Genomic DNA, 19,557 nt, shown 5'->3' on the forward strand with positions numbered 1-19,557 from the left:
GCTGGGGAATGACTTACATAGTACAGTACTATAAATAGCATGGAGGGGGGCAGCCAATGATGCAGGGGGCTATGTGAGCAGAAAGGAAAGAAACAGCAGCAGAAGGATCACAGCAAGGAAAGCACAGGAACATAGCCCAGGATGTCACTCCCAATCCTGCACATAGCAGTGTCTAGACCCTTCCCTCACTTCCTGTGTTCTGTCTTGGTCTAGCTGTTACTAGAGACAGATTATCCATGAGGAGAGGCACTGGACAGCAGTGGCCAAGACCTTTAGAGGAGAGGGGTATTCTTGCGAAGCTAATAAAAATGCATTTTTTTCTTCTTCTGTGTGCACATACTGAGCGTCCCCTGGGACCTGAGGAAGCTGTCTGTATAACAGAGCCAGTAGTGATAGATGTCACTCACCACTCGCTGTTACAGGCCACCATTGCTGCAGCGCTACTGACAGCTTCCCCAAGTGTAGACATCAGGGGAGGCGCAGTGTCTGCTTATAGCAGTGATACCGAATTGTGCTGAAACCAAGACTTATGCATACCTGCAGTTCCTGCCACAGCCATTGCCCCTTATACTGCTGCCACACAAGGCAAAAAAAAAAGTATAATTTATTTCAATAAATTATTACAAAGTTATGAATCTTAAGCAATAAAATATAAAAAAATATATATATTTTTCGCCTGACAGAATACCACTTTAAGATGGGTCCAGCCTTCAGTTACATGAGTAGTTTACCATGATTAGGAGTGGATTTATACTACCTGCCTCTTAGTAAACCAGTCCGGCCCTGTGCAGTGTGTGCCATAAATCCAGGTGTAGATTTATATCATGATTTAGACCATGTCCCCCCCCCCCCCCACCTTGCTCTATATAGCCCCATCCTCACCACTTACCTAAATCCTCTGCACATTTGTCACCATTGCTTTTAATGTAATGATTGCATCAGTGAATAAGTAAGGTTAGTGGCATACACCAGCACTGAGCGGCCGTCATACAGATGTATGCTATAGTGGAGGATCCGGGATCTACACTCAGCGCACCTTTACCTTACATACAGATGTGGCAGCTTCTATATAAATACATATATACGGAAGGATGGCTATGTGGCTGACACAGGTCATAGTCAGGATGTAGCAAACCACATGAGGAAGGAGACAGACCTAGATGTGAGTAAGATCACCGAGCTGCTGCACTGCAAAGCCTGAAGCTGTCACAACTGTGTATGAATGCTAGGAGGTATCTACCTGCACCTGACCTACAATGGAGGGCATTACCTGCACACCTGGGATCCACAACCACTGGTGCCCAGCCACAGGATCTATCAGTCTGGGCAGAATATGAGACTGAGATTAGAATCTGCAACAGGAAATCGGCTACAGACATGAAACCAATGACTGAAATCCTCAGCAGGACATAGATCGGCCATGACAAGGTGATCACAGGCTGTCCCAGTGTTAGCAGGATTCCCACTGATCTGTGAGCAGTAAGCATTCACTGCTCTGCAGCGCCTCCACAGGGGAAATGAAGCATTACACCGTACAAATACTCCAATACATAAAGTTCCCATATTTATTACAAATAAAATAAACTGAAAATACAATAATTTACAATTCATGCATCTTTTTTTTTGTCCTTTAAAATCTTTACATATATAACAAACTGCAGCTATGTACACTGATTGGTAGGTCCATAAGAATGTAAGTGGTGGCGAAAGGTGCAACCGTGAGAATGGAAGGTACCATCGCCCCCATTACCGATTTCCTGGTTGCACCTCCTGCCACAATTTTGCTGTGGGACGTACTTTCATCCACCCTTAGCTTCTATGACGTCTCTTAAAGGGGTTATCCAGGCTTAGAAAAATATGGTTGCTTTCTTTCAAAAACAGCGCCACTCCTGTCCTCAGTTTGGATGTGGGGTTTGCAGCTTAGTCCCTTTGAAGTGAATTGAGCTGAGTTGTAATACCATACACAACCTTAGGACAGAGGTGGCGCTGTTTTTGAAAGAAAGTAGTTGTGCTCTTTCTAATCCTGGATAACCCCCTTAAATGAAGGTAGCAGCCATTATCCACAGCTTCTCAGGCCACAGATGACATTGTCACAAGACATTTATAGCAGCAGTGGAGACCTTCCTGTGACTACCGGAGAGAATAGTCAAAAACAAAACCCCAGAGTTGCTAGGCAACAGTCTTCTTGTATTGCTACCCTTGTATCTGTCTCAGTGACGCTTCCCTGCTTTCCTCCTCCTGCGGCTCTGCTTCTCCTTACGGGCGGCGGCGGTAGTAAAAGTGACGCAGTGCGAATCCAGAAAGTCCAGCAGCTTCCCAGCCGCGATTTTGATTCCATTTTGTTTGAGCTCGGCATGAAGGGCGGACAGATCCAGGGGCTGATACAGTAAGATTTGTCTATGTAAGTCAGGCTGAGCCTCGATGAACCTCCTCACAGCCTCCACTGTCTGAGCCTCTTTGCTGGCTGCTTGTGAGGCCGCCACCGGCTCATCGTCATCCTCATCTGCAAAGGCCGTCTCAAACTCATTGGCGTTGGAGCTACGGAGAGATGGAGAAAATATCTGAGAATGGGGCAAATCTGTGGGAATATCAGCAAGTATATAGGAATTCTGCCCAATGGCCGCTGCATGGATAGATTGTACAGGTCAGAGGAAACGTATGGCATTGGTAGATACTGGAGGTGGTACAAATCTAAGGGCCTTATTACAAGGGACAATTATTGTGTGAAAAATTGTTATGTCGTTCAAATTTAAACGATAATCGTTCTGTGTAATTGCAGGCGACGATCAGAAAATCGTTCATATGTCGTTGATCTAGATCTGAACCTAAAATTATCGTTAATCGTTCGCTATAATTCCACGTTCGTTCGCTCAAGTTCCACATTTTTTCAGTAATCGTTCAGTGTAATTGCACATTGTTCATTGTTATGCTGGGATCAGATGGAATAAACAATCATAATAACGATCACAACGATGGTAACTAACAACCATTGTTCTGTTTAATATGGTGAACGATTTCAGGTTAGCGATAAACAATCTCGTTTGCAATCATTTATCATTAGTCGTTAAAAAGCGCTCCGTGTAATAGGACCCTAAACAAAATGATTTACAACTACAACTCTCAACGTGCCCTAACAGCCACAATAGGTCCATCTACCCTGAACTAATACCCAACAATATCATGGCGCCACCTATAGGCAGACTAAAGTGTTATCAAATAGAGACCCATAGAGAGGAATAACCGAACATGTGCCATGGTGTCATCACCTACCATCATAACATCCTCCTCTCTACATTATTGCATCCTCATCTATTAGTAATCTTATATGTCTATTCTGCTACAAGAGGCATATGACCCTCACAACTAGGGGAAAGAGGCAACAAATACTGGTACTGATACAGGTTGTGCCCCTGCAACCCCTCTAAACCTTTCTGGCATGTCATCAAAATGGCAACCCTATTAGTTTTAGCTTGAAAGCTATACTGTCTGCTTATTGGGCTTGTGCACGATTGTCTGTAAGAGCAGTGAAGTAAAGGAGCGGACTATACATTACATTTGATCACTGAATCCTGAAAGCTAGTGAGCGCCACCTAGTGGTTGTACTCCATAAAGGGGATAATTATCCTAGGTAAGGACTATATGTTACCACACTGCACCATGGGTGAGCACTGAGAGGTATAGTAGCTGAGGTGGCAGCAATTCCTGCATCAGACTGCTATCTACCCTACAGCTGTCAATAGTAATACAGTGTGCATAGTGTGGGTGTTCCTTATTACCTTTGGGATAGGGAGGACGTATCACTGGCAGCCACAGAGGATGCCGTGGACTCTTGTGATGCTGTTAGAGGTCGATCATCTTCTTCCCGTGCTGCGCACACAGACGTCCCCTTCCTCACCGTCTGCGAGGTGCTTGACCCCTTGCCTTTGTTCTGGGGCTGCTGTTTATCTTGCGGAGGCTTCTGCAGCACCCGAGCTTCACTGCTACCTTTACTTGGATGGGGGTGGGATAAAGGGACATCATCCTCAGAGTCAGAGTTCATGACCTGATGAGTGTAGCTGAAGATCTCTTTCAGCTTCAGCACCATCTTCTTCTTGGGAAGCGCCCGGACCCCAAATCTAAATGGAGGAGTGAGATTACCGCTCTGGTATAATACAACAGAAGTTACAATAAATGTCCTACTGCCCCTTCATTAAGAAAACTGTGTCCTGGTGTCTGAAGAGGCTCCAGAATGAGGGCGGTCAGGACTGCCATGTAGAATAGGAGCTGAAGGGCTCAAGATTGCTCAGAAATGTTCACACATATTGTGTCTCAAGGCAGCTCAGCCATTCAGCGGTCATTGTGGGGTCCCGCCTCGGCCGCTGAATGGCTGGGCTGCCTTGAGACATCACATATCAAGCCGCAGCTCAGACCAGGAAGCGGTAGCTGGACAGGAAAACAGGGCGGCGCGATCCGGGACCCGGCGCTGGAACCCGGGAGGTAAGGGAACGGCGGCTTCTATATCCAGCCCCTCCCTGGCCATACACTAAAAATTACCCCAGCTCGGAGTACCCCCTTAAGGGGCGGATGTTCATCTCTCCCATCCTTCCCATACACAGGAACGTTCGGCTAAACTCTCCCCTATGTGGAGGGTTAAGCTTCAGCCAGAAAGCTCTGGCAGCAATTTATCTCTCCCAGAACAAAGTGATTTTCCATCACACCTGACCCTATCTTCACTATCATCCGTAGATGGGCGGTCGGGAGAACCCTATACACTGTATACCGATGGCGGAACACACCGCGAGTGGCAGATATAGCTGACAGAGGTAAAAGTTGTATGGGGACCTTTAGAGACTACCAGTGAGATACCAGCTCCTGTGGCTCCTCCTATAGATGTGGAGAATCTGTGGAAAAGACAGGAATAAGGTAGAAAAAAAAACTTTCCCTGAAATTGTCACTTACTTGCTCAATTCTTTTTTCAGGACTGGGGTGTCCATGTCAGAATAGTCCGGTAATGGGGTGATAGGAACCTTGGGAACAAGTTCTCTTTTGCGCACAATAGAAACTGTGGAGAAAGCGGAAAGATTGTTAGACACTGGTCCAATTCATTGTGGCAGGATCCCCGAAACACAGATTTGCACTGGATCTCTTGACCCTTACACGTTTCCATTCTTTGTATCGTCCCTGATGGACTGACCAATCTGTTTTTTCACTATATTGGTCTAACAGTGTCATGATTGGATGCTAGAACTGTCACTCAATATAGAGCTCTGGGCATCTCACCAGAAGAGCCCGCCTCTTGGGCACTAGCTGTAGCTGCCAGGGCATCATAGAAGTGTAGAAGGTAGTCGGCAGAAAAAAGACCATCTCAACTCCCCTTATTATCATCTTAGGAAAGATATAGGTTTATTCCAGGCAGGTTTACATTCATTTACTGTAGATTTACCAACCACATCTGCTGGGAGCTTGTTCCAAGCATCTACTACTCTTTCATTAAACAACGTTTACCTGCATGGCTGCAACACTAGCGAGCAGGTGGGTGCGGGAGGGGCTGCAGGGAGCTGCGGGGGGGGGTGTCTGCCGGTGTGACCGCAAGATCGTCCAGGCGGCCCATAGAGGATAGTGGCTGTCTGCTGCCGCTGCTCCTATTCCACAGAGCGATGGCAGCAGATCGCTGCTACCAAGTCATTTGTTTTTCAACATGATTAAAAAACAAACGACTGCAAGGATCAGCCGACATAGAGCCGACTTCTATTCCACGGGACAACTAATGGCCGATAATCGTTCCGTGGAATAGGCCCTTAAGACACCAGACAATCTGTGCCATCAGTGACGTTTGGCATGTCCTCAGAATGTCAAGAATCACATTCCTGAAACCCGCTTTGATCCATAGATAAAGTACAGACTTACCTGGGGTCTTCAGCAACTTCTGCACGTCTGGGACCTTCTCCAGTCGCTGAGACAAAGGGAAGACAGCAGGCAGCTCAGGGTCTTCATCCTCCCAGTCCTCCCACAGTCTGGAGTTGAGGTAACTGTGCCGACTGTTCTGGGAGACTCTGGTCTGTGGAGAACCCTCAATACTTCCAGGGGTTGTGCTTTTTGCTGGTGAAGGACTGTGAGGTTTACAATACTGGGATTTTGGTGGGGTCTTGTGTAACGCTACAGGAGTACTGGGAGCAGGAGATGAAGACAGCTTCCTAGGAGTCTCCTGCACATTGCACCACATATCATCTTCCATGGGGATAGGAGGCTCATCATAGTCAAACTGGAAGCTGACATTACTGATATTGTCCTGGGGCTCTGCTGCAGGGGCCTCATCCTCACTGTCCTCTACTTCAAACACTGTGCTGCTAGCAATGGATATAGGTGGGGAAGAAGGTGGTTTACTCCATCCACTAGACTGTATCTCATGTCTTCTCTCAGAGGGACGCAGGGACTGAGGGGTCTTGGGCGACTTTGGGGATATTAAAGGGGGGGACATTGGGCTTGCCTGACTATGGGAAACATGACTTTGGGAAGACATATCAAAGCTTCTAGATGTTTGAGACGATTGTGACGTCTTCTGTGATTTAGGAGGGGATGGAGATACATTGTATCCCCATGAATTAGGAGACGGAGCTGTAGGTGATGTCTTCTTTATAGGAGATGGAGCTGTATGTGATGTCTTCTTTATAGGAGATGGGGCTGTAGGTGACGTCTTCTTTATAGGAGACTGAGCTGTAGGTGATGTCTTCTTTATAGGAGACACAGCTGTAGGTGATGTCTTCTTTATAGGAGACGAAGCTGTAGATGATGTCTTCTTTATAGGAGACGGAGCTGTAGGTGACGTCTTCTTTATAAGAGACTGAGCAGTAGGTGATGTCTTCTTTATAGGAGACTGAGCTGTAGGTGATGTCTTCTTTATAGGAGACACAGCTGTAGGTGATGCCTTCATTAAGTCTTTAGGTGACTGAGCTGTACAGGACGTCTTCTGTGAGTGTGGAGGTGACATACTGACACAAGACGTCTTTTCAGAGTTTGGAAGTGACTTAGTTGCAAAAGATGTCTTGTGTAAAATCTGATGGGACAGAGCGGCATGGGACGTCTTGTGTAAAATCTGATGGGACAGAGTGGCATTGGATGTCTTTTGTGTGTTTGGAGGTGAGTGAGCTGAGCAGGATCTCTTCTGCAAGTCTGAAGGAGACTGAGGAGAACATAATGTCTGTAGAAGGGAAGTCTTTGAGCTTGCTGATTGATGTAAGGGGGTAGCGGGCACCAACCAAGACATATCTGAGCTGCTGCTTATGTCCAGATGTGAAAAGCCTTCACTGCTCCTTCTCTGGGTGAAGCTAACTGGAGAATCCTTAATGGCGTTCGCTATATCAGGATTGTATCCACTTCTGGTGGTTGCTGCAGCCTGATCATTGGGCTCAGTCTCTTCATCTGATGATAAGATGAGGATGATATCTGCATCTTGTGTTGAGGCTTTAGGAGAGCTACCTTTGCTGCTCGATGTACTGTGATGGGAATCTTTGAAGGTGGAGCAAAGAGATTTTCCACGTTCAGAGGAGTACGACGGTCGATCTAGAAATGAATGTGTTTGAGGCTGGATGTCAGGAGAGGAGCCAAGTTCATGGCATGGCGGCATGGCGGTGGGTGAGCTGGTAAGTATGGGTTGCTGATGTTGAGGGCTAGATGGATTTATTTGGGATTTGCTTTCACCAATACCTGAAGGCTCGCCGTATTCCCCACAAGTCTGTGAGAACATACGATCATAACTATCATCAAGAGGTGAAGGACTATGCGGAGCGAAGAAATTTGCCTCGGGGTCGTCATCTCTGTTTGGGGAGATCAGAGAGATAACAGGGATGGGAGACTCAGATGCTGAACTATTGGGTTTCGTCTGAGAAGCATCTGTACCATCGAGCCTAGAAGACGGGCCAGGAGCGATGGAGTTAGAAGATGATGGCTGACATCTCAGCTGGACAGAAGATATAGCAGGAGAGCGTGAATATTCAGGGCTGTTGGACAGAAGACATGCGGGTGATTTTCTGGGAGAACACTCCATGTCTGTTGGGTCAGGAGACACTTTAAGTGGAGGGGTCGGTATTATATCCATTTCTTCTCTCTCTTCTAAACTTACATTTCTGGATTTGGAAGAGTTGTCTTCTGATTTCTCTTGATACCCGACCTCCTGCTCACTCTCACCTTCATCTTTGGTTTCTTGCTCTGCTAATAACTTACGCTGAGTAAGAGCAAATTCATAGATCTCCTCCAGCTCTCCCTCTCCTACTCCTTCTTCATCCAGCTTCCCCTCATCCTCTTCATCTGCCCGTGCGTCTCCAAAGATGTCCTCGCTTTCATCCACCCACATGGATTTCAGCAACTCCTGGAAAGTCTCTGCTCGTTCTCCTCCATCATCACCCTCTTCCTCCTCTGTAGATATCTCACCTTCTGAGCTGTGCGACCCAGAAACTAGAAGTTCACAGGTTTCTATAAGGCTTTTTACACCAAACCTAGAAGAAAGCCAGACTCTTTATTATAAGCTTCCTCAAAGCAAACATCACAAACCACACAAATCCATGTGAAAAGATTTTGCGCTAGTCTCAATGTATATTTTAATGCTGTGCTAAACTGATACACTGTGTTATTTCTAGCTCAGGGCCGAGGATGCAGAGAGAATACTTGTGTCGTGTACCTCCTTAAAGGCTTTGATATTTAGCAGACTTTAAACTGAAAGATAGAGACTGACCATGGTCAAGTCGGTCATATGTTATCAACAATCTTGAAGCAAATATCCTCATTAGAAAACAATTTTGGTTTTTATTTATTCATGTAAATAGGGTTACAAGTCACGGAAGATTATCGTCTTCAGGTTAAAGCTTTGTTTTGCTCATAGAGAGTAGAAAATCTCCTCCATAGAGATACATTACAATATGAGTCTCTGCTTCCTGCAGCCACCACCAGGGGGAGCATGGGAGCTCACAGCACAGTGTTATACATTGGGTTCCTTTATAGCAGGGGTGGGGAACCTCCGGCCCGCGGGCCGCATCCGGCCCCTGAGACCTCCCGATGCGGCCCGCAGCTCCCCTGTGATGCGCGCCGCTCTGCTGGGGAAGAAGCCGGCATACACCGCATCCTCCGGTGTCTGTGACAGCTGGCGGACACCGGAGGATGCGGTCTGTGCCGGCTTCTTCCCCAGCAGAGCGGCGCGTGTCTTTAGTCTCCTGCGGGCCGCGCGCGATGACGTCATTTCATCGCGCGCCGCCTGCAGGAGAAGAACGGCACAGAGGACCTGGGAGAGAAGAGGACCTGGACTGCGTGGGAGCGGAGGTAAGGTGAGTGGGATGTTTATTTTTTTATTTGGGGGTTAACTAGGATCCCAGGGACATGACTGATGGGGGGGGACAACTAGGCTACCAGGGACATGACTGATGGGGGGACAACTAGGCTACCAGGGACATGACTGATGGGGGGACAACTAGGCTACCAGGGACATGCCTGATGGGGGGGGGGGGCAACTAGGCAACCAGGGACATGACTGATGGGGGGACAACTAGGCTACCAGGGACATGCCTGATGGGGGGGGGGGGGCAACTAGGCTACCAGGGACATGACTGATGGGGGGGGGGGGCAACTAGGCTACCAGGGACATGCCTGATGGGGGTGATAACTAGGCTACCAGGGACATGACTGATGGGGGGACAACTAGGCTACCAGAGACATGACTGATGGGGGGGGGGGGAATAACTAGGCTACCAGGGACATGCCTGATGGGGGGGGGAATAACTAGGCTACCAGAGACATGACTGATGGGGGGGGGGAATAACTAGGCTACCAGGGACATGACTTGGGGGTTAACTAGACTACAAGGGGCATCACTGGGGGTTAACTACAATAGCAGGGGAACTAGGGGAACAATACTATGCCTTGTCCTGGGTGCTGCAAACCCCCGCTACTAACTGCCGCACACGGTATGCGGCCCTCGAATGATTTTATTAATGCCCGACCGGCCCTCGACATGGAAAAGGTTCCCCACCCCTGCTTTATAGTTATGCATTTGCCTATTTCTCATCTTTCTCTTCGGCTCCCCTTATAAAAGTCAATACTGGAGGTTCCAGGGGTTTGATCCCAACCTAACTGTGAGCTGTGATCTATGAGAAAAAGCTATAATTAGATATTCCCTTAGTTCTGTGGTATTCTATGTACTCTTACTGTAAGCATACTGCTGCCATTTATCCATGTCATATCATATTATTTCCCTATAGCGCAATGAACAATTACTCATCAAGTGACTTGCTTTTTATATATCCATTCTCAATTTGAGTTAAAATTGTCCCTACACACCATGCTGGATGAACCCGCCATTTTTTATGGAACATTTAATGTAGATGGGGGCCTACTCCGCCCAAAGAGGGGTCTGACAGCAACTTCCTCCACTCTTCTCATTTAGAAAACATGAATGCTCAGCAGAACCAAGCATCCGTGTGTGTGTGGGGAGGGGGGATAGCTGTCAGATGAGCAGGCATTCAGTTGAAAAGTATATTACCAGCTTTACAAATAATGTCTCTCTGACTGGCTTTTGGTGCAAGATTTAGAATTGTTACAATTTCATATGTTACAAGAACATATGAAAAGGATGTGCTACAGTGTCTTCTTTAGGACACATAAACCACAGCATACACACCTGCGGGCCAGCTCACTAACATGTGGCAGGCAGTGACCCGGGATGTCAGTGACAGCAGAATATAAGAATCGGAGGAAACAGAGAGCGGCCTCCGCAGTCACATCATTCAGCAGGAGACGTCGGGCTCGGCCAATGCCGGATTCATCTACCCAGAAACCTTCAGAGTGGATCTAGAAAAAAAGAAAAACAGATTAGGGACACAGATTTTCTTTAACCTCTTAAGGACATAGGACGTACCGGTACGTCCTATGTCCTCATTAGCACTTCAAAGCGGGGCCGCGCGGCGGCCCCGCTTTGAAGTGCCGCGATCCCGGGTGCCGCGTGTAGCCCGGGACCGCCGCTATTAGCGGGCACGGTCCGATCGCCGTGCCCGCTAATTAGCTAATCGGAGGCAGCTGTCAAAGTTGACAGCTGCCTCCGATTACCGGAGGCAACGTTTCCCTGGTGTCTAGTGGGGGAGATCGCTCCTCCGGGACCTTGTCCCGGAGGAGCGATCTCCGTTACTGATGCCGGCCGGGGACGCGTCCAAGATGGCGCCGTCCTCGGCTCGGCACTCGTTTGTTTCCGGCTGCAGCAGCCGAAAGCAAACGAGTGCCGATCTCATGGATCTCTGCAGCATATCTATGCTGCAGAGATCTCTATGAGAGATCCAAGTGTATATACTAGAAGTCCCCCAGGGGGGCTTCTAGTATATGTGTAAAAAAAAAAAAAACGTGTTGTTAATAGTAAAAAGCCCCCTCCCCTAATAAAAGTCTGAATCACCCCCCTTTTCCCAGGTTTTAAATAAAAGTAAACAAATAAATAAATAAATAAACATGTTTGGTATCGCCGCGTGCGTAATCGCCCGAACTATTAATTAATCACATTCCTGATCTCGTACGGTAAACGGCGTCAGCGCAAAAAAATCCCAAAGTGCAAAATTGCGCATTTTTGGTCGCATCAAATCCAGAAAAAATGTAATAAAAAGCGATCAAAAAGTCGTATATGCGCAATCAAGGTACCGATAGAAAGATCACATCATGGCGCAAAAAATGACACCTCGCACAGCCCCATAGACCAAAGGATAAAAGCGCTATAAGCCTGGGAATGGAGCGATTTTAAGGAATGTATATTGGTTAACAACGGTTTGAATTTTTTACAGGCCATCAGATACAATATAAGTTATACATGTTACATATCGTTTTAATCGTAACGACTTGAGGAACATGCATAACAAGTCAGTTTTACCCCAGGGCGAATGGCGTAAAAACACATTTCCCCCAAATAAAAGAAATGCGTTTTTTTTTTCAATTTCACCACACTTTGAATTTTTTTCTGGTTTCGCAGTGTACTTTATGCAAAAATTCAGCCTGTAATTGCAAAGTACAATTAGTGACGCAAGAAATAAGGGGTCATGTGGGTTTCTAGGTGGAAAAATGCAAGTGCTATGACCTTTTAAACACAAGGAGGAAAAACCGAAAACGTAAAAACGAAAATGGGCCATGTCCTTAAAGGGTTAATAAAGGGAAATAAAAAAATAAGTCTATATATAAAACTGAAGTGGTTTCAGGTTCAATGTGTGATGGCCAGGGTCAGGTCTTATAAGACTCAGGCCTTATTCCCACGCTCTGTGTTTCACGGACAACACGGACGTGGAAGGCCTCCAATATGATGCTGGAAAACTGTATGAATATGTGTAGTGCTGTAATGGCATAGTCGTGTGGTTTCTTCATTACAGAGCAGAGCATATTCATACAGTTTCCTCACCCACGGCATCATACTTTAGATGCTGCTAGGTGGGGGGAGGGGTTTAATCCACTACAGGACTGCCACAACCGTGTCGTCCGTGAAACAAGGACTATAGGAATAAGGCATAACAATGTGGAATCAATGTTAAGTCCTTGAAAACTCCTTTCACACTTACTGCTTCGACCAGCAGGGGGCAGCGCGCATACAGCACAAACATATGTGCACTGAGCACCTCCCCGCAGTCAGTCTGGAGCTGGGCATCACTCAGATGGGGGTTGTTCACCATCTCCATGAAATCTGCTGATAGAACAAGCAATGGGGTCTGGAATAAATAAGAGAGATGAATGAGCACTCGGAGTAATGGCTTACTCATACAGCAACATTTACCTATCTTGTAGAGACAAGTGCAACTCGAGAAAGCTTGGGTCTGTCCAAGCCAGAGTGTTCAGCACTTGATGACTGTTGGTTAAAGAAAATAGATGCAGCCCTATGGAATCCTGGAAAACATGGATGCAGCCTAATCAAATGCCAAACGCTCGGGCTTGGGTGCACCCCAGCATGCTTGAGTTACGCTCATCTCTACTATCTTGTGCTCCCCAAGTCTGTACCTTGTTACCCGGTGCATGTCTCTCATTCACAGTCTTCTCCTCTTGTGCCGGGATGAATCCACTGCATGTGATGGTGACTGGTGACTCCGGCCCTGCAGGAAGGTAATGTTACTTGTAGGCAGTAAGTAGCGGGCCATGCTTTCCTGAAGTTGTGAGAAACTCTCTTACCTGTCGGCTCACTAACACCGGACGCTCCACTGTTCCATTGAGTGAGTGTGATCCCCTCTCCTGCCAGGTCAGCCAGGTCCAGCAATACCTTCTGACTGTCAGACAGAGGGACTTTATCCTCACAGGCCACAGGCTGAAGATCCTTGTCTGCAGCAGGCTGGCTCGGTGGTTTTCCAGGATACAATATGGCTGACTGGGAACTATGCAACTTCTAAAACAAGAGAAAAGCTGACATATACTATCCAGTGTTATAACTATCTATACGGAGTGCATGAGGATGGACGCATCTTACCTTTAGAGGAGACTTCCATGGAGTTATTGTGGGGTTTAGTTCAGCTGTATAATAGCTCAGGGTGTCTCTTTTCTCCATCATATTACTGATATCCCAGAGGACGCATCTTTTTCCTCCCCGCAGTCTCCAGCTCTCCCTCTCTTCTTCTTCAATGCTCCAGAAATGACTTGGGGGCAACGTGATGACACCTTTCTCTTCCGTTTCCTCCGTCATCAGCATAGACAACCTCTTCTGCAATCGCTCCGCAGTCTCCTCAGGGGCCTGGACCAGCAGAAGGGGGGTAGGTTTATCCTTCTGCTTCCGTCTACTCTTGTTTTCTAAAGCAAAAAAGACTTCTGAATGGAACATACAAGCCACTAAGACCAGGTAACCATCTAAGGTGTATGGGGGTGTATTAAAGGGGTTATCCAGCGCTACAAAAACATGGCCACTTCCTTCCAGAGACAGCACCGCTCTTGTCTCCAGCTTGGGCGGGTTTTTGCTGCTCAGTTTCATTGAAGTGAATGGAGCATGATTGCAAACCGCACCTGAACTGGAGACAAGAGTTGTGTTGTCTCTGAAAGTAAGTGGCCATGTTTTTGTAGCTCTGGATATCTGGTTCTTGGATTTCAATACATAGTTACATAGTTAATACGGTTGAAAAAAGACACATGTCCAATACACTCAATCCTTTTGTTGTCTAGGGAGAAAAGTCACCGACAGAGATGTCTGGCAGCAGCTTAATCTTCTCTCCCCATTCAGATTGCATGCATGCCCATCTGTTTGGATCAGGAGAAACAGCAGCTATCCACATTGCATAGTTTTCCTAAGTACAAAGGCATTGTTATGTCTAACCTGTCAGTGTTGTAGAGAAAAGAGCAGGCACCGTACCTCGGACAGGCAATTCTGGAGGGGGTTGACCCCCATTTATATTCTGTGCATTCCTATCTTCTTGGATAGAACGAGACAATGCCATAGCAACCAGCAAATCCTCCATCTCAGCACCAGTCTCAGCTGTCTTCCTCTTCTTGGCGGGTGCCTTCTGTTTTGGTACACCTTTCCTTTTTCCATTGATGACCCTGGAGAGATGAAAGTTACTATAAAGAGTGCCAAGCTGAAAACAGTTCATGGTATCCTTCCATCAGTATCCATGAGATCTTACCGTGGTGGCACCTCAGACCCCGCCTCAGCTGCCTGCCTCTGAACAGCCTGCAGCAATGTCTGAGCAGGAACGTCCAGCTTTGCAGCGCACCGTTTTAGGTGAGACGCTCGGCTTTTCTCTGTGCTAAAAGGTTTCCCGCACAATGGACAACTAGGAACCACAGGGGTTACTGAGCCTCCTCCTAAATTCTCAACCTGGTCCAAGCACCTGGAAATTATAGGGAACTAATGTAGACTTCACCAGGAGACAATTATGTTATGTAGTGTTACTGAGACGTCCCCATACTGACCTGTTCACATGCTGCTCCCTCAGCGCGCCGCTCATAGCTGTCAAGTCTTTTTGGCACAGCTGGCAAAAAAAGAGTCCTTCATCTTCTAAGCTTGCTGGCTTCTCCTTGACATCCATCTGCAGCGCCAAGGCCAGAGCTCCATCGTCCAGTACACTCGGACATGCTGCTGAAGATCCAACTGCATGAAGCAAAATTAAGAGTGTGAGACAGAGGAAGAAGGTGACAAGATGGAAGACGTATAAGGCTGCGTTCCCACCCACCATGTGCTTCACTGCTCTCTGTGGAATCCATCTTCATCCGTCTGGGAGCCGTTCTCTTGAACTGCTGCATCCGTTCCAAGACAAGATCTTTTACACTCAGCTGGTCAAGGGGTCTGGGGTCTCCTCCAGGGATCTGACTGTCAGCTCTGCTGCCATCTGAGACATTAGAAATAAGAACAATGGTTAACTTTCCAACATGTGAGATTTGTAAATTATCGTCAATTGTGTGATAACAGACATGTAACCCATACATTCTCAATGCATGCATAGACTAATCCTTTAAGAAACATAAATTCAGTTTTTGGGTCAGTCTCCAACATCTTGTAGATCAGACAGCAGGTCCTCCAGGCCTTTAGAGACAATGCTCAGTTTGCTGATCCTTGGTATGAATAAATATCCCATAGTGATTGATGTAATATCTTAACGTGGAATATCAGTATAATGCAGGCCTGAAGAATTCTCAAAATCCATAGAGCCTCATTCAAGGGTCTCGAAACACAGGACTACCAAGATATTCCTCTGGGAAGGACCCAGCCAAGGGGTGGCTCCTGTTTGGAAACCATCAAAACCACGATAATAAGTGGCCCTATAAGTCAATTTAACAACAAGAGAAAAACCAAGGCCAGGTATCCATCCACAGACAGCTGTTTCGGGGTGTTGCCCCTCATCAGTGTGGAGCAGGATTCTGGCTGGGGGGGAGCAATGCCTAGTAGATCCATACGGGAAACAGATCACTGTATTGAGCGCTGTTTGATCTGTTTCCCATATGTCTTGTGCATGGTCTGGGGGACGGGACATGGCAAAGGGATTCTCTCTTTAGTGTCATGCTCCGCCCTTTCATGCCCTGCACTAGACGTAACAAACTGTATTGGTGTTGCCCAGCGTGAGGTCCTGAAAACAGCACTAAGGATCAAGGTAAGAAAATTACCTTCATCCTCAGCTCCCTGTGCGCTATAGGGACATATAACCAGGTTAGGGTTCTTTTCCACAGAGAGATTTATCTGACAGATTTTTAAAGCCAAACCCAGGAATGGATATGAAAAAAAGGAGGAATCTCAGTCTTTCCTTTATGACCTGTTTTCTGTTTATAGTCTGTTCCTGATTTTGGCTTCAATGATAAATCTGTCAGTGTAAAGGCACCCTTAGAGGTTTCTAAACAGCTTCCTCCTGACCTAGTAAAAGCCACAGACAAAAAAAAAAGCACATTAAAACAATATTTTGCAATAGTCCCTGTTAAGCAGTTATATCATATACAGCGGTGCCTTGGATTATGAGCATAATTCGTTCCGGGGCCGCGCTTGTAATCCAAATCCACTCTTAAACCAAAGCAAATTTTCCCATAAGAAATCACTGAAATGTAGACAATTGGTTCCACACCCCCAAAATAATGATTTATTATTCTGACTAACATGTAAAACAGATCAAACAAACAATGAGAAACAGCTGAATATGTGATAATAATGTGATTATAAGTTACTGGACAATATAGCAATCAGCATGTGGAGTATAATGTATAGTAAGGGCATAAACCTGAAAAAACAGATGCAATTTGTAGATACAGGATGGAACTGCAGATCCACATAATGCAGTAGTGTAGTACAACAGGCTAGAATAGAGAAGCAGGGCTACTGTCAGAGGTCTGTGTGGTCACATGACAGCAATGGGGAAGGGGTGTGTGTTCAGCATGGACCAATCAGGACTGACAGAGACTACAGGGAGCATGAAGGAATGAGCAGGACAGATGTGGGCACATGCATGCAGTGTTCTATGTCCGGGAAAGGAGAGGGGTTACAGCTATGGAGAAATTACCACCACAGTCCTGTCCCCTGATGTAAGCCCCAGCCTGAAGTCAATCTGCTATGATTTGGAAGGTGAGGGAGACTTCCTGGGTCAGAGTACAGGGCTGTAGACCCCGCTATGCAGGCCATGTCCTTCCTCCACTCCCCCCGCCCAGTACAGGGAGCTCTTAAACCAAGTTACTCTTAAACCAAGGTACCACTGTATATCAGTATTACCTTTCTGTAGAAGGCCATCAGTAGGGGTGTGTTTCCTTTCCTCTATGTTAACATCAGACTTGTCAGCGTCTGGTTTCGGGATGACGCCCACTTCTGCCTCCTTGCCGCCCCCATCTTTTCTCTGCTTCTTGGCCCCAGTGGCTTTGGTCTTCGCTGTCCTTCGTGCTGCGGTGCTGACTTTGGGGACATTCTGACCCTCCTGGGGGTTGTTCTTCTTAACCCGCTTCAAGAGTTTAGAGCAAAGTTCAGCAAAGTCATCATCTGACTCAACCATTAGTGAGGTTGTTCCTGGAGCGGCGGCGAGAGGGTTAAATCATAAGGCGTAAAAGGGATGGTCCTTCATGTCACCTGGGCATCGTACAGAAGACACCGGCTGCTAGAAAATGGGTAGAAAAGCCATCATTACAAAATACAAAAAAAACATTTCCATATAATGTATTAGGGCATGGGTGTCAAACACAGACCCTCCAGCTGTTACAAAACTACAATTCCCATCATGCCTGGACAGCCAAAGCTAAACCAGGCATGATGGGAATTGTAGTTTGGCAACAGCTGGAGGGCCGCGAGTTTGAGACCCATGTATTAGGGCATATAATTCAATGGGGGGGTGTCATTTGTTCCGGACTCTCACCTGCTGTAGGGGAGATCTACTACAAAGAGCTTCTCTCTGTCCGGAGGACCGGTCCTATAATACACAGACATCTTACTAATATGAATGGACACTGTGCACTGCCTCATTTCCCCTGGGCTCAGCCCAGTAGAAGCCGAAAGCCGTGCCCCTGTGCCCTCTGGCAGGCTGGTATGTGGTAGTATAATTTTTCTTTTTCCATAACAAAGACCCAGGGCCTAGTTCTGGAGATGACAGGAGGAGCCAGTGGTCAGACATCTCTTCATAGTTCACCTTGTCTATGAGAGTTTGGGATGTATGGTGGGAATGAATAGACTATGTAGTCAATGTTTCCATTCCCTGACAGCCGACAGAGATAGTGAAAATGGAAAACCTTGGTGCTGCAAAATAATGCGCTGGAAATTAGACAAAAGGTCACATGACTGTCATGGCGGCCAGTCATGGGGGTGTATGAGTCAATGTATATTATATATATATATATATATATATATATATATATATATATATTTCTCATAGCTCCGTCTCTACAATGGCTTAGGGTGACGTTCTCCAAGCAGTGACAAGACTACAACTCCTATCATGCCCTGACAGCCACATGTTGGGAAGTATTGGGGTTGCACTGTAAAGCATGGTGGATAAAGAGAAAGCAGGCTTGTATGAGATCAGTGTCCACCAACCTGCACATCTACAGCTGCCACAGAACTATACCTCCCCTGGGAATGCTGGGAGTTGTAGTCATACAACAGCTGGAGGATAGGGGCACTGATGTATACAATGGGGCAGGAACACTAATAGATCACAGAACAGAGCCAGACCAGACAGATGCAGCACAACTCCCAGCATGCCCTGTCAGCTATGGGTATCAGGGATGCTGGGAGCTCAGGTCCCATCAGCCGTGGGTCACATGACAAGCCGTGCACGGCAGATACATCCTGATATAACACATAGCTGTATCCCCCGGTACATAACATTGTCTTCCACTCTCTCTTACCTCTGGCCATTATTAGTACGTTCAAAGACCCGGAAGTTACGCTGCATGACGTCACCGCGCGAAGCGACCAACACGGAGGGCCGAACTGTTCCCATGGCGACGGATTCAAACTGGAAACTGGCGCCACCGCGGGGACGGCCCTAATGAGGCTTCGACAAAATGGCCGCCGCCTGTTATACTGCAGATCTGTAAATGTCTTCAGCAGGGATGGAGCCTGTGACTAATCTGCACTGACTTTGTATAAAAAAAAATAAAGAGACTATAGCTAAATGGCTTCTTGTGTCACCTGATACCTGTACACCTCACACTGTGTACTTCCCTCTGATAACAGGAAGCCTATGGGTTGCACATGATAACACTATGTATTTTTTATTGCACTTTTATATAGCAGGAATTGTTTCCTTTAGAAAACTGCCCCAATATGATAGGAAGGACCCTTCCTTAACCCCTTAAAAAAGCCAATTTTCGTTTTTGCGCTTTTGCTTTTTCCATTTTATGTTTAAAAGTCCATAGCGCTTGCATTTTTTCACCTAGAGACGTATATGAGCGCTTATTTTTTGCGAAACCAATTGTACTTTGCAATGACAGGCATTATTTTTCCATAACATATGCTGTGAAACCAGAAAAAAATCTTTTGCGCTGTCAAATTGAAAAAAAATCGAATTTGTTTTGATTTCGGGAAGTTTTGGATTTACGCCATTCGCCCTGGGGTAAAACTGACTTGTTATGCATGTTCCTCAAGTTGTTACGATTACAACAATATGTAACATATATAACTTTTCTTTTATCTGATGG

At 46.6% G+C, this 19,557-nt stretch overlaps 1 protein-coding gene across 3 annotated transcripts; it reads right to left on the reverse strand.

Annotated features, from left to right (window-relative positions):
• Positions 1-1,542: 1,542 nt before the first annotated feature.
• On the reverse strand, positions 1,543-18,818 carry SLX4 (SLX4 structure-specific endonuclease subunit). 3 transcript variants are annotated; one of them, XM_069984108.1, is made up of 16 exons: positions 18,763-18,777; positions 17,775-17,828; positions 17,144-17,519; positions 15,129-15,284; positions 14,869-15,046; positions 14,580-14,786; positions 14,309-14,496; positions 13,439-13,755; positions 13,147-13,357; positions 12,979-13,070; positions 12,546-12,692; positions 10,643-10,812; positions 5,887-8,471; positions 4,939-5,041; positions 3,777-4,115; positions 1,543-2,538 (listed from the first exon to the last, which is right to left on the reverse strand). In XM_069984108.1, the coding sequence occupies exons 3-16, from the start codon at positions 17,415-17,417 to the stop codon at positions 2,211-2,213; spliced, it is 5,295 nt and encodes a 1,764-aa protein (XP_069840209.1). In that variant the 5' UTR covers positions 17,418-17,519; positions 17,775-17,828; positions 18,763-18,777; the 3' UTR covers positions 1,543-2,210. The 3 variants fall into 3 exon arrangements, with proteins under 3 accessions (XP_069840209.1, XP_069840210.1, XP_069840211.1); XM_069984109.1 differs by lacking the exon at positions 17,775-17,828 and having other exon boundaries at positions 18,763-18,818; XM_069984110.1 differs by lacking the exon at positions 18,763-18,777 and having other exon boundaries at positions 17,144-17,516; positions 17,775-17,834.
• Positions 18,819-19,557: the final 739 nt, after the last annotated feature.

Source organism: Dendropsophus ebraccatus, chromosome 9, assembly GCF_027789765.1.
Source record: "Dendropsophus ebraccatus isolate aDenEbr1 chromosome 9, aDenEbr1.pat, whole genome shotgun sequence".
In the NCBI taxonomy this organism is placed as follows: Eukaryota; Metazoa; Chordata; class Amphibia; order Anura; family Hylidae; genus Dendropsophus; species Dendropsophus ebraccatus.

Coding starts and splice junctions, on each gene's coding strand:
- SLX4 (XM_069984109.1), bottom strand. CDS start 17,417: ATGGTTGAGTCAGATGATGACTTTGCTGAACTTTGCTCTAAACTCTTG. Junction 14,787..14,868: donor AGGGAGCAGCATGTGAACAG/GTCAGTATGGGG, acceptor TATAATTTCCAG/GTGCTTGGACCAGGTTGAGA. Junction 5,042..5,886: donor GAAGTTGCTGAAGACCCCAG/GTAAGTCTGTAC, acceptor CTTTCTCCACAG/TTTCTATTGTGCGCAAAAGA.